The sequence below is a fragment of the Colias croceus genome, chromosome 12 (assembly GCF_905220415.1).
Source record: "Colias croceus chromosome 12, ilColCroc2.1".
In the NCBI taxonomy this organism is placed as follows: Eukaryota; Metazoa; Arthropoda; class Insecta; order Lepidoptera; family Pieridae; genus Colias; species Colias croceus.
This window is the reverse complement of record NC_059548.1, coordinates 1,331,207-1,346,897: the sequence shown is the minus strand read 5'-3', so window position 1 is coordinate 1,346,897 and position 15,691 is coordinate 1,331,207. Positions and strand designations below refer to the sequence as shown.

Below are 15,691 nucleotides of genomic sequence, written 5' to 3'. Positions count from 1 at the left end.
AAATATTTGATAAATTAAAATCAATAAATCGGTCTAAAATCTAGTTGTGACGCCTATTCAACGCCATCAGACAAACAATAAAATTTTTATACTTTCCTCTTTGTGTTGATTGTACATAAATTACTAGTTACTACTATGTTTGTGTATGTATATTTTTTATAGGCAATAACTTTCAATATTTTATCAAATGGGACATAATAAGTCACACTTTGTATCGATATATTTTGTACTAGGATCTCGTGTCTCGTCACTCCCAACAGGTAAATAAAACTTCAGATTACATAATAAAGCCGTATATTGAATTACAATAAAGGTCTCACTTGTATACGTTAACGTTATAATACAAGAACTACGCTAAGTTGCAAGATATAATACCGAACCCCGTAAACAGACTTAATATAAAAATTCTATTTATCTAGTATCACCGTCAAACCAACGCGTAACTGATTTAAACATTCTGGTAAAAATTCACAACAGATAATTTTACAAAACAAATGACGCTATAAAATCAAGTTTGTCAACGAATCTATTATCTATCACTAATAATAATATGGCAACATTATCCGTAATACAGATTGTAAATACTGGGCCTTATTTGTAGTGGAGCCCAGGCAAGCTAAATATGCTTATTTGGTCTGATTAGTAGATTCACGCTAATTGTACAATATCCGTATAATAAAACTACAAAATTTGAGCGTTCCCAAATCACAATACGACACAGAATAGAGGTTATAAATCGAAATACTAAGTCCTTTAAATATTGCCGGGTTACTAAAGCTAACCGTGTATATGATACGATATGTATTCGATCGTTAGAATTGCGATGTTAAAATTAAAATCACAACCCTGCCTACTTAGAACCCTATTGGCACACGAATGGGTAAGGACTGAAGATGTTTCGATAAAGCTTACGCATTGTACACTACAAAATATAAGAAAATGTGTGAAATATCAGAAAAATATAATAATACTTTGCGCATTTTCGTGCGTTTCATTTGTACGAATACCTACAAAAATATATTATTTTTGTGTTTTGTGATAGCGAAGATACTGTATGGTCGAAGAAAATGAATAGAAACTGATGTAATATGCATCTAGATATGATATTTCGTAGTGTACAATGTGCAAGATCAGGCACATTACATTATCTTAATAAATCTAATCGACTTTCAAAATACATAACAATATATCGCACCTTCCACACATTCCTCTTAAAATGCATTTGGGGCAATAAATTAAATCGAAAGAATTACAATACAGTGAGTAAGGGTACGATAAATTTGACCTAAACCGCCAATATTAATTGCTAGGCTATAAATTGAATAGAAATTTAGACGCTTAATTATTCGTTATTATCGAACGGCACATATCCGAATATCGATGAACCTTAAAAAAGGTAAAAAAGAACATGTCCTATGATTTGTCTAATAGATCCGGGGAAGGAGTGATGTTCCTAAAGACGTCGAGAGATGGAGAAGCAGACCGCATGAGGTCGGGGCAAGGCGTGTTGGTTCGCGTCATGCTCTCGAACCGCTCCCGCATGGCCGCCACGTGGCCAGCCATCACACCAATCCTATCGTCCCTCGTTTCCAAATCTTCACTACCGAATTGCGCCAATTCATCCGACTGTAACGACACTTCAGACGACGCGTAATTCACAACTTTATCCTTATCGTCGACGATCACTTGGACCATCTCATCGGAGAGTAAGGACACTTCAGACGAGGCTGTGTAATATTCACTGACCGGTTCACACACCGTGACCAATTGTTCCGTATCCGAAACGTCTTCAACGACCGAATCACTCCACTTTTCGACCACGTACGTTACCGGCTGCTCGACTGGGGCTTCCTCAACAATGGCGTCGCTCCATTTCTCAGCGACGAACGTCTCTACCTGTCTCACGACCACCTCCTCCGGTTCGACTAGCTCCTGCTGCTGTTCGACCAGCTCCTGTTTACTTTCCACCACCTGTTCCTGTTCCGTTTCTTGTTCCTGTTCGACATCTTCATAATTCGAAGTTTTCATCGTTTCGCACAGTTTATTGATCGCGTCAACGACATCTCTGAGATCGCTGACATCTTCGGAGGGCATGGTGACGTTCTCTATGGGTAATACGGTGAAGTCGTCGGCATGTTTGGTGGCGAGCTTGGCGGGCCCGAGCAGGCTGTGCGCGGCGGCGAGCAGCGCGTGCGCGGGGTGCGCGTCGGGCGGGAGGCGCGCGGGGTTCGCGGGGTGCGCGGGCTTTGAGGGGTTCGCGGGGTGCGCTATGGGCGCGTGGCGCGCGGGGGCCTTCGCCCCCGGCGCTCGCTAGCAGGCGCTGGAGGTGCCCGACCAGCCGTCCAGCGGCACCTTCAGCGGCGGCGGCGGCGCCTGCGCCTTGCTCACTGCACATACGTTACCTTACATATTATATTTTGCAGAAATGTGCAGCTTATAATGGCTCCGTTAAGTGTAATGATTACAGTATTATCGAATCTACTTTACTTAACTTTCGTAACAAAATGTACTTAGTATATAATGAGAAAGGACAACTTTATTAACATATATGTGACGGGTAAGAAAAATAATAATTAAACTTAGGTTTCGTTACTTCGTAATGTCTTCAGCTTTTTCGAAAATTAATTAATTTATAGTAGAGCCATTTTAATAGGCAACATTTGACAGTTCAACAAAATTCAAAAACGTAACCTTGTAACGACGACATAGAATAACATGATATTTCGTTTTATTAGAACTGCACATTTGCTTAACTTTTTTCAATTACGATTACATATTTATAATAATAATGACCGATACAAGTAATATTAAAATTTCATTTTACTGATAAACCATACTAAACATAATAAACAATTTCTGAATTGAAGAACTGACGTCGCTACAATTTTGTGTCAATAAACCTTTTTTCTTTTTAAATACCAGAGACGTTACTCTAAAAATCGAAATCTGACATCTAGAATCGAATGCATTGATTACTTGTGAATAAAAATCATCATAAATTAATAAATTCGATTGACAAATGTTTCAAATCCGTATCGATTAATTCACTTTAATCGATGTTTTTAAGCAGGTTACCTCTCTTCGAAGATAAAATTGATAGACGTCAAATGTTGCCTATTAAATTGGCTCGACAATAATTTTAAACCATATAACTATTTGTTTGTTCTTTTAAAGCTTTTAGCTGTAACATTGACACGCTGCTCACCAATGGGGGCCGAGTGGGGGCCGAGTCACCTCCGTCCGTAGGAGTATACCCAGAACTCTGAAACCCTACACGTGGCCCCTGGGTGGTGCTAAACAGGTGACATGGTGGGAGACAATCGTCGTGGCTAGAATGACCACCCATCAGCTGAAGACGAGTCGCCAAGCGTCCGTGTTCCGACTCGATGAAGCTGATGTAGCCTTAGTGAAGACGGGTCGAATCAGTTGCGCTTTGACAATCGGGACGATCTGACGCACACTGACGTTTCTGCATCTGGTGGCTAGTCATGGAGGGTAGCGGGATCCGAGGCACGGTGCACCGCTGGCCGACCGCTGGTCAGTAGGGGGCCCAAGTAGCCTGCTAGCCACTCGCGAAAGGCTGCCCCGCCAACCAGCGAAAAATCCCAAGTTGCGCCATAGTGCCGGTCGGCGACCGGATGAGAGGGCCCTATGGACAACTTGGGGGGGCTCGGGCGTCCCCGCAGTCTCCAGACTAGTCCCCAATAATGCGGCTGCTAAGTGTGTGTCTCTGGTCCTGATGTTACGCGCCTCGATTCACTGCCGTCTTCACACCTACTTCACTCTCCTCTAACAAAATCATGAAAGCAAGATACAGAAATAAGGTTGCACAGCGGCAGCACTCCCTCTCGCTAAAAGTGGACCTCACTAACATCAGAGGTCTCCACTCAAATCTCGCTGCAGTCCACTTACACCTGGAGACTCATAAACCCTGTATCTTGTTCCTCACGGAGACGCAGATAAGATGTCCGTCTGATCTGGCGTACCTTTCTTATCCCGGCTACACCCTGGAGCACAATTTTAAAGCTCGGTCAGGTGTGTGCGCGTACGTCCGAGACGACATCTGTTGTCGGCGTCTCCGGTATCTTGAAGACCCCCATTTTTCCGTACTATGGATGCTGGTGGACACAGGCCCAGAGAAGCTTCTCTATGCATGTGTCTACCGGGCGCACAGCGGAGACCAGGAGACGATCAGGCTCACAGAGTACCTAAGTAAGGCGGCGGACGCTGCTCAACACAAATACCCTTCCGCTCAGCTTGTGTTACTGGGGGATTTTAATGCCCACCACCAGGAGTGGCTATACCCATACCAGTGCACTGACCTCGCTGGGAGAGAGATGCGTAAACTCGCTATAGCATTGAATCTCACCCAGCTGGTTCAAGGAGCGACGCGGGTTCCTGATGTTGAGAGCCATACAGCCAATTGCTTGGACCTTCTGCTGACAACAGATCCAGACCGTTACTCGGTAGCGATTTCCTCGCCGCTTGGCAGCTCCGATCACTGTCTGGTGAAATCTGTATCTGTCTACTCGCCGCCCGATCCCAGTCCTAAGGGCTCTCGGCGCGTGTGGCAATACAAGTCAGCAGATTGGGATGAGATGCGTTCTTTTTTTGCGTCATATCCTTGGCGGCCTGTCTGCTTTTCTTCTGAAGACCCTTCGACCTGCGCGGATGCTGTGACTGATGTGTTGCGACAGGGAATGGAGTACTTTATTCCATTCTCGGACGTAGCCATGTCCGGCAAAGCTCAGCCCTGGTTCAGAGCCGATTGCAGACGCGCTGAAGCGCTAAAGCATGAGGCATACCTAGCTTGGGTTGACGCTCGACACCGCAAAGCGAAGGACGTATCAGAAAAGAAGAAAGCCTTTAACCGGGCCGCCAAGTCCTGCAAGAAGGCTCTACGGAAAGCTCGATTCGACCACGTTAGCCGTATAGGGAGCAAACTGGCTTCTTACCCCTCCGGTAGTAAAGCGTTTTGGTCCCTGGCAAAGTCGGTTGAATCGAATTTCTGCCGCCCCTCACTTCCTCCACTGCTGAAACCAGACGGGACACTGGCTCACACCGCCGTAGAGAAAGCGAACCTATTTGCTACTCTCTTTGCGGAAAATTCTCGTCTAGATTCCGCCAGCGCAAAACCTCCCAGTCTACCTGGATGCGAGGCGAATATGCCGGAAATTCGCATCCGTCAGACGGAGGTTCTCAAAACGCTGCGGAATCTTGATGTGAATAAAGCCAGTGGCCCTGATGGAATTCCAGCCATAGTTCTAAAAACCTGTGCGCCTGAACTTGCTCCTGTTTTGACACGCCTCTTTCGCCTTTCGATGACGACTGGAAAAGTACCGAAATCATGGAAACTTGCCAACGTGCAGCCTGTGCCCAAAAAAGGCAGTCGCGCCGACCCTTCCAACTACAGGCCAATTTCAGTCACGTCCATACTCTGTAAGACTATGGAACGTGTACTGAACAGCCGGCTCCTGGCACACCTAGAAGCGAACGACCTCCTCAGTGACCGACAGTATGGGTTCCGCCGAAACCGGTCTACTGGGGATCTTCTAGCGTACGCCACCTACATCTGGAGCGAGGCCATCGAGAATCATGGTGAAGCACTTGCTGTCTCCCTTGATATCTCGAAGGCCTTTGATAGGGTCTGGCATGATAGTCTTATTGGCAAGCTTTCATCCTACGGTCTGCCTGCTGGTCTCTGTGCCTGGATCTCAGATTTCCTGAGAGACCGGTCGCTTCGGGTAGTCGTCGACGGCTGCTCGTCCGACCAAATGGCTACTAATGCCGGGGTCCCTCAGGGATCAGTTCTCTCCGCAACACTCTTCCTGCTACATATCAACGATCTGCTGAAACCCGGTATCTATGGGTACGCAGACGATAGCACTGTTGTGGAGAGATATGTATCCAATGCGCGAACCAGTACGGCACAAATTCAGTCTCTACGAGAGGCGATGGTCGATCGCATGAACTTGTCCTTACAGGCGGTCTCCGATTGGGGCGATGCCAATCTGGTCAAGTTCAATGCGTCTAAGACCCAGGCGTGTCTATTCTCCGCTAAACGGAGTCCATTCCATCTGACTCCGACTTTCCAAGGTGTGTCCGTGCCGATAACTAACCACCTCGAGCTTCTTGGTATCACCTTAACGCCTACTCTGAACTTTGGCTCCTTCATAGAATCAAAAGCCCAAGTTGCCTCAAAAAAGCTTGGAATTCTGGCGAAGGTGAGACAGTATTTCAGCCCGGGACAGTTGCTCAATCTTTATCAGGCACAAGTCCGATCGTGTATGGAATACTGCTCTCACCTCTGGGATGGTTCCGCCAAGTACCAGCTGGAGGCGCTTGAGGCGATAGAGAGGCGTGCCAAGAGGCTCATTAACGACGATGATCTTGTAGGCAGAAAACTCCAGAGCCTCGGTCACCGCCGTAGAGTGGCTAGCTTATCGGTCTTCTATCGGATACACTTTGGTGAGTGCGCTGCGGAACTGCACGATCTTGTTCCGCCATCCCCGTTCTTCCATCGATCGTCGAGGCGCACAGATTCTAGGCATCGCCATATGGTGGACGTTCCATGTACCCGGACTAAGCGGTTCGATTCCACATTCTTTATCCGAACCGCAAGGGACTGGAACATGCTTCCTGAATCTGTGTTCCCCGACGAGTACAATATGGGGGTCTTCAAGCGTAGAGTGAACAGGTACCTTCTAGGGAAGCGCGTACCATCTTAGACCACATCTCAGCTTAACATCAGGCGAGATTGTGGTCAAGCTCTTCCCTATCGTCAATAAAAAAAAAAAAAAAAAAAAAAAAAAAATGTAAGATTAATAATTATGATTAGATTATCTTTGATCAATTACCAGTTTGTTTGTTTCCTCTCTCGTAATATATTTGCGTGATATTTTTGAGCGAAAAGAAGTGAAAATTTGGTTATTTGATATTTCGTTAACACTGTAATCATCTGTCATCACGGGAAGCCTCGTAGCACACATAAAAATCACTCAGCAATGTGTATATACAATTACAATTAAATGCATTAGGCACATTTGTTATTTATTTCAATATTCTTACATTGAAAACCAAAATTGTCTTTGCATGCTCCATGCGATGGTTTTGTTAGTAGTCGTTATGGAAATGTTAAATGATGATATTAATTGTTAGTCATGAAACATTACTAACTACACGATTATTTTTAGACCTACTTAGTCAAATAATACTACGAATTGTATTAGTAGTAAAGTTCAAAATTGTGTATTTCTAGTAAATTTATATTTCTGAACACTCTCAAACTATTGACATTAAAAAAAATAATAATAATAACAATTAAAAAGTAAATTTCAATCAAAACAACACTAAGTGCCAATTAAAATATTTAAAATGAAAGTTGTTTAAATATTACAATAAAAAAATGCCGAAATATAAGAAAATTTCAAAAAATTGAAACTGTATATAGAAATTAATAAACTTTGTCTTATTAGGGCATATATTAATCAGAAAAATAACTATATAACTATAATATTAGCCTATAAAAACTTCCCCACTTTTACTATATCAAAATTAGCTTCAACATAATAGAATACATATATAAAATAACTACAATGTTAATATTGTTTCATGCAATAGAATATCATGCCATGCTTATAGAGAGATAAACTTACCCGATGGCCATGCGCGTTCAATCGAATATAACTCTAGAAGTCTTATTCTAAATAAAAAGGGCATATTCCAAGTAGTTCAAAATTTCTAATAAGTATTTATTCTTGTCTTATTTTCAAATGATAAAAAAAATTATATTGAAAATTGCTACTTTAAGATTTTATAAATTATTAAAAGAAATAATGAGCCTTAAAAGTAAAAGGATATTTTTGTCAGTATTGTGCCATTTTTCTTTGGCCAATTAATATGAGTTATGAATGTAATAATATAATTATTGCCGTGAAACGAAACATAAGCTTTGGACAACACACGTCAGGTCAAACAATGAAATACATTGCAACGCTTCAAAATATTACTCTTTTATTGATCAAAAATATAATATAAATTTAAATATTAAGCATTTTACATTACCGTATCACATGTACCAGTTACTTAGTGTAAAGCGTAAACCTCTAAATCGTTTTAATAAACTTTTTATTTATAATATTTTAATAAAAACTGCGTATTTTTATAATAAAATGTCTATTTCTGTTATAGGAAGCACGAAGTAAGGCAAACGATTGAGAGATTTCCTTGCTCCTGTAACAATTAAGCAGGCAAATTGTTTTCAATAATGGCACCTCACTATAGTAACAAAATTACAACAGTTCAATCTACATACGTACACATAATAATATCTACGTGCAAATTTAATGACGAAAATGAACATATTCATGCAAATTTAACATATTCTTTGTACTTGTAAGCGTAAATTTCAAGTAAAATATTATACAGGGTGTCCCAGCAACGGTATACTAAGCCCCAGGGAGGTTATAGTTTTGCATACGTAAAAAATACTTATAAAATTCCAGACGAATTTTTTGACGTGACATCGTCTTATAATTCGATAAAGCCGGCTGCACGCACGAAAAAACATGACTCATGCGGCGTTACCTCGCTCTGACTCATCTGAGGCGTTCCATGTAAGGCTTGAAGTGCGAGCGAGAGCGGGGAACGAGCGACAAAGAAGCACAATCGGACGTTGTCACGTTCAACTATCGTCAGTAAACCGACTTTACAGACAACCAATTTTTTAACAAATAGATGACTTCTTAAAACTCTATGTGTACACCCCATAACAATCTACCCGCTCAACTTTGCCACCCGCAAGTGAGCTATCATTTAAGATTATGTTTTCATAGACAAAATGCTCACATTAGCGAAGCGGTATATGCCGGCTGCGCGAAGCTAGAGACGAAAACATGGATTTTAAGAAAAAATTAAGCAAAAAATTATTGGCGTAATTTAGTTGTTTAAGTATTTTTTACGTGATCAGTATATGCAAAACTACAAGTCCCTTCGCGCTTAGTATACCAATAATGGGACACCCTGTATATAAATACCTTCTTTCTGAAAACGACTACATAAAATATCTACTAAACTTCATGTAATAATGTAACAGTTATAATATTTTGTAAAGTGCATAAACATGACAGAAAAGGTTACACGTTAAAAATGAAAAACAACTTTTTGACTCGTGAATATGATCAATTTTCGTCAATAAAAGGAAAATGCAAAACGTTCTACAAAATAATATAATGACTCAAAACAATATCTAATCCCTTCCATACGATAAACTACGATTTTGGTAAAACTAAACTTAACATAAACAGGTTACGATAACTATGCTTTTAAAGTTAACATTCTTTACCTACGCAAAATGATCGAATCATTGACAATAAACCAAATTGCATTACACACCCTAAAAATAATTAAAACAATAATTTTGGTTAAATGGGAATAAAGAAATACTTAATTGGAAGTGAAATGAAATCCATATCACATATTTAAAGCATGAAAATGTAGATTTAGAACAAAAATACAACATAAAGCTAAATAAAAATGCCTTTTGGACGGTAGAAGTTTCGAGACAAACACGACGTTTACAGAAAAGAAACATTGGACATAGACAACATGCTTATATTCATGCACCACTTGTCAAACGACCCATAAACAAGAGACAGACATTCCCATAGACAATTTGGTTTAAAAACATAGACTAAATTATTATGCCAAATTGACTTGTACCTATTGCACCTAATTACATACTTACATACAAATATATTATAAGTAACTAAATTGTATACGTTTATGACTAAAAAGAGCAACATGATATGTGCGTCTCGCTCTTTAGTTAAAAATAAAAATATCGTAATATAACTTCACAGTCAAGAATTAAATCTTTAGTATCTAAAAAGGTATCTTAACTGTAATTCTATCGCAGCAAATAAAAATCGAATAAAATAATGTGCAAAGAGAATCGAAATAATCATATTCGCATAATCGATTTTATAAAAGTTTATGCATACGTAAAAACTAACTTAGTCATTAGTATGTTGTAGTGAATTGCAAAGCTGCCGCGAAATATACAAAACAACAATTACAAATAATAATGTTTCCAGTACCGATAAATTTATATATTCCTTCAACATACAATAACTATAAAGTGCGAATACTACATAAAGTCAGTCGGCGACCGAATAAAATATCCCCACTTAATCTCAAGTCAAGTCAGTCAATTGAGAAGGAAGTATGGGATACACTGTTATTGTTCTCTTTTAGATCTTTATTTACAATTACCCGCAAAAACCTTCTATTTGAAGTGATATGTATTTGTTTCAATATGTTCCCATCGTATAAGTTACAATGTAAAATATGTATGAATCATATATGATACAGTTGAGTTTCTATTAAAACTTTCAGTGTCCCATATTTCTCTCCTCAAGTCTATGACGTCAAATCTTTACTGTCAGACTGTCAGTACGTTTTGTTATTTCACTCTGTCAGTCTATCTGTCCGTCAATCATCATTTCGAAGAATCGTAGAATAGCTGTCAATTGATATTGATACTTGCTTTTTTGATAGATATCATTCAACCTAATATCTTTTGATCAATATTTATTAAACTTTTTTGTCAATCCCTCAATCTGTCAGTCTATTTAATGTGTCAGTCAGCCATTTCCCGCCCTCTGAGAACGGCCGTACACGGACAGCTCGAGTAGTTAACGGCTGAATGACGTACACGGCCTGCTCGAGCGGTCGGTCGTTGACTGCTCGAGCTATCGCTACAAACCGCGCAGTTGACGGCTTGAAGCGGTCGCGACGGCTCGAGCAGGCCGTGTACGGCCGCCCCATTGAGATATACATATGGAGACGACACCGCCTACATCACTTATGTTCCGCTCAACATACGCCATATGGCGTAACTGCACGCTCATTTTTTATTTGTTTTAAAGTGAAACGCATCAAATATGCCTTCGTGTGTGTTACGATATTGCACAAATGTAGGTAAGTACGTACCTAACTTGATTATAATTTTTAAAACTTAGTTAGAGCAAAAAAAATGGCGCACAGATTTTGTTTGTGGTGTCTCCTCCATACGTAGTAATATTATCTCAATGGGACGCCCTAAGCTAATTTTTGTCTAAGTTCCGTCTGTCAGTTAGTCAGTCGCCCACTACGCACACTTACCATGCTGCGCAGCGCTGCAGCACCCCTTGGCGACTAGGGAAGGTACGGAACAGCTCCGCGAAGCGCGCTTCCCACTCCCCCCCACTTGGAACCTACCACTCACTACGGTCTCACTTCACGTTAGTTAACTTCCCCGTACATCTGTCGGTCAGTCAATCCCCCCACTATGCACCCACAAACCTCATACGCATCCGCTATTTGCTCACTTCACGTCAGTTACCCTTCCCGTCTATGTATGTATGTGTCTGTCAATCAGTCAGTCCCCGCCCACTACACGCAGCTATCCCCCCCACTACGCACACTTACCATGCTGCGCAGCGCTGCAGTACCCCTTGGCCACTCGCAGGAAGGACGGCGGTGCTGGGAAGGTGCGTGGAGCTCGGAACAGGTCCGCGAAGCGCGCCTCCCACTCCGCGCGGTGGGATGAATCACACACGTCATACGTCAGTCACCTACCCGGGTCATACGTCAAGTCATCCACTACACTCCCCCCACTCGAAAACGACTGCAGCACGGTCCTACTTAACGTTATCCCAGAGCACGGTCCTACTTAACGTTATCCCAGTCAGTTGCCCTCCCCAGCCAGTCAATCAGTCAGTCCCGCCCACTACACGCAGCTATCCCCCCACTAAACGCAGCTATCCCCCCACTACACGCAGCTATCTGCTATCCCCCCCACTACGCACACTTACCATGCTGCGCAGCGCTGCAGTACCCCTTGGCCACTCGCAGGAAGGGCGGCGGTGCGGGGAAGGTGCGCGGAGCTCGGAACAGCTCCGCGAAGCGCGCCTCCCACTCGGCGCGGTGGGAGGAGCCGCGCACGGGGGGAGGGGGGGCGGAGGTTTCTTCGTTAGTGCTGGTGGAGTGCGTGCTTTGGACGCTCTGGAATTGTGTGAATGAACAATAAAATATACGCTGTGTACTCTGGAAATTAACATAGAAATAAACAATATTAAAAAAATATGAGCCGAATTGAGAACCCCCTTCTTTTTTTGAAGTCGGTTAAAAATGGCATGATTCACGCTGGCTGGTTGGCCCGTGCCGGAGTCGAAACAAATGAAACAATATCCATTGACATTTCAACGCCATGCCCGGTGCCCCGTCCAAACACAACCGAGTCACGTGCCCCGGACGGTAGGTACACAGTGTGGCCTAAATTCTATATGTTACACGCTAAGCGTATGAGGCACTGATTTCTCGCACTAAGATGAATGAAAAATGAAGCATTCTTACTAAGAATGCTTCATTTTTCATTGTAAGAATGTATTACATAACTTTGTATATCCAGCAACAAGTTTAAAGGATTACACGAGTTTATTAGCGCAGTTTAATGGATTATAAACTCATCGCTCGCGCTCTAAACGGATACAGGTTGTAATAATGATTAGATGTTTACAAGATTAAACATGTATCTGCGATATTTTATTCATCATTGTACACAAAAAAAATATTGTTTTAAATCACTCTGACGTACAACATCTTTTTCAAAAAACAAATTATGTTTATTTATATTCATGTTTGTATTCTACTACTATAAATAATATGTATTTCATGTGTGACATAAGTAAATATTATAGTAGAGCCATTTTAATAGGCAACATTTGACAGTTCAACAAAATTCAACAACGTAACCTAGTAACGACGACATAGATTATCATGATATTTCGTTTTGTTAGAGCTGCATATTTGCTTAACTTTTTTCAATTATGATTACATATTTATAATAATAATGACCGATACAAGTAATTTTAAGATTTCATTTTACTGATAAACCATACTAAACATAATAAATAATTTCTGAATTCAAGAACTGACGTCGCTACAATTTTGTGTCAATAAACCTTTTTTTTTTTTTAATACCAGAGACGTTACTCTAAAAATCGAAATCTGACATCTAGAATCGAATGCATTGATTACTTGTGAATAAAAATCATCATAAATTAATAAATTCGATTGACAAATGTTTCAAATCCGTATCGATTAATTAATTCACTTTAATCGATGTTTTTAAGCAGGTTACCTCTCTTCGAAGATAAAATTGATAGACGTCAAATGTTGCCTATTAAATTGGCTCGACTATAGTATACACCACACCCCGGACACTCCATACAAAATTATAGTTTTGACAGTCACACTGTAGAGACTGCAAATGTGTGTGTAAACTCTTTATGGTTGGCACATTTGTGACTAGCGTAAAAAAAAATTCGCGTTTTTCTGATGAAATACATCCGTAAACAGCACAATATCTAACCATTTTCTACGAAAAACGATAATCACAAATCCAAAATAATAAAATTGCTTTAAGTCAATTTGATTAATGTTGTCAATCTTCGTTGCGTTTCGTCTAAAGACGTCGTTGGTATCGTCCTTGCGGGGAAATGGGTACCATAACATGTCTGATCGTGCGGGGTGAGGTAAGTGTTTAATTTTGGCGGGAGGCGGAGAATGTCCGTTCTGTAGCGTTTAGCTACTATTATGTATTCTGTGGTATACACAATGCTACTCACATGCTGTCTATGATGCGGGGGCGGAGGGGGCGCTAGCGAGGCGCCGCGCGCGGGCGGCGGGGGCGGGGCGCCCGGGGGCGGCGGGGGGCACACGCCGGGGGGGCGCAGCCCGCGGGGGGCTCGCAGCGTGCCTTATATCATTAACAAACGTTAGTCATATTTTATAGCTCATTGAAAATTTACTTAATAAATATGTTTTATATTTTTGCTTTGAAACCATCATCCCTACTAATATTATAAATGTGAAAGTAATTCTGTCTGTCTGTTACGCTTTCCCGCTTAAACCTCTCAACTGATTTTGATAAAATTTGTCACAGAAAATCTTTAGAACCTGAGAAAGAACACAGACTACCTTTTATCGCGAAATATGTACCACGGGCGAAGCCGGGGCGGACCGCTAGTATACATATACTAAATCTAAGATTCTAGTTAAATTCAACAAAATATTGTGGATGGTTTCCTATATTAAAGTAACGTCAATTTGCTCTTTTTTAATAACTAAACTGTAAAAATAATAAAAAATAAAAAAATAAAAATAAAATCGTTTATTTGGAAACAATACATAAATACAAAACAAATTAGACACGACGATCGCCTCAACTAGGAACATTCCTGTGCTAGAGACGATCGACGCCTTCCTCTCCAGACTTAGCCAGTATTGTTTAGTTAACTTACATACTAGTAGACTTTACATATTTTCTAAAGTACAGAATAATTAGAAACAAATTGATTATTTTTAAATAAGGTTAATAATAACATTTCGGGCATGCATAGTTTATTTTCAATTCCACGTTAAATTATGCATTTATATATAGTCAATTAATTTATATTAAAACTACCCGCAACTACCCACATACTGTTCACATACATACATACACAATTTTGTGCATATAAAAAAAATCCACAAAATTTATATTAAAACTACCCGCAACTCCCCACATACTGTTCACATACATACACAAACACACAAACTCACCAAAGTGCGACGCGGGGTTCTTGGTCCCCACCGGTATGGGGGGCGGGTGGAGTGGTGCGGGGGGCGGCTGCGGGGGGCGGGAGGGGTTCGCGCCGCTCGGGGGCGACGGGGGCGATACGGGGGGCGACCTGCGAACGATATAAAATTATTTATAATAACAATAAAATTATCTAATGAAGAAAAAATCTGGTAGAAGCGTAACCATAATACGCTTCGCACCTGTAAATGGACGTCACTAAATACTTCTGAGAATTTTTGCAGATCTATAAAATATGCGATAACAAGTGCATTCATATTAAAATTATTAGGGTTACGCATTTACCGGGATTATATACTTTACAAGATGATGAAGTAGTGACATAACTGAAATTGTTCGCTATTTACACATCCACTATTATTTGCTTATATTTAGATAAAAATATCTTCAATTGTAAAATTACTCATAAATGATGTGCGAATTATAGACAAAACTTTAGATTTCGTTATCTATATGTACTAGAAACGTTCAACAACCAAATTCCCCCTATTTATCCGCATATATCCAACATACCTCGGCACCCTCATGCTCTGCGCTCTGGCCGCTAACTTCCCATTAACCACGAGCTTTTTAGGCGGGGGCGAAGGCCTATCCGGCGCCGGGTTCAGGGTCGGGGGCTTCGGCGCGAGGTTCGGCTTGCCGTGGCTCACGCGGGGCCGCTCCGAGAGGTCCGACGTGGAGTGGGAGGACGCGGGCGCGGGGGTGGGGGGAGCTGATGTCAGTGACGTCATTGAACCGCCTGGAAATGTATTTATGTTATGTTTTAGTGTTGAGTACTTAGATAGCCTATATTACTCGTGGATAATGTAGCTTTCGAATGGTGAAAGAATTTTTAAAATCGGTCCAGTAGTTTATGTAGTAAACAAAATTTTCCTCTTTATAATATTAGTGTAGACAATAGGTACAATTGAACAAAACTTATACATAAATATACAGTTCAGAAGGCGGGCTTATCAATTAAAAGTGATTTCTTCCAGGCAATATAGCTATATTAAAACTTAATCTTAA

At 41.0% G+C, this 15,691-nt stretch overlaps 2 protein-coding genes across 2 annotated transcripts in view; both read right to left on the bottom strand.

Annotated features, from left to right (window-relative positions):
- Nucleotides 1-277: 277 nt before the first annotated feature.
- On the bottom strand, nucleotides 278-2,228 carry LOC123695974. The gene has a single exon (XM_045641932.1). It carries the CDS (start codon nucleotides 2,092-2,094, stop codon nucleotides 1,414-1,416), a length of 681 nt encoding a protein of 226 aa, XP_045497888.1. The 5' UTR covers nucleotides 2,095-2,228; the 3' UTR covers nucleotides 278-1,413.
- Nucleotides 2,229-2,232: 4 nt separating this feature from the next.
- The window catches only part of LOC123695973 (WAS/WASL-interacting protein family member 1-like), a 34,510-nt gene continuing 21,051 nt past the window's right edge, over nucleotides 2,233-15,691 (bottom strand). Inside the window, exons 4-8 of the mRNA XM_045641931.1 lie at nucleotides 15,197-15,422; nucleotides 14,647-14,774; nucleotides 13,671-13,801; nucleotides 11,856-12,045; nucleotides 2,233-2,387 (exon numbers count right to left, since the gene is read on the bottom strand). Of these exons, the coding sequence (XP_045497887.1) occupies nucleotides 2,311-2,387; nucleotides 11,856-12,045; nucleotides 13,671-13,801; nucleotides 14,647-14,774; nucleotides 15,197-15,422 (752 nt within the window). The 3' untranslated portion in view covers nucleotides 2,233-2,310. The remainder of the gene's footprint in view (nucleotides 2,388-11,855; nucleotides 12,046-13,670; nucleotides 13,802-14,646; nucleotides 14,775-15,196; nucleotides 15,423-15,691) is intronic.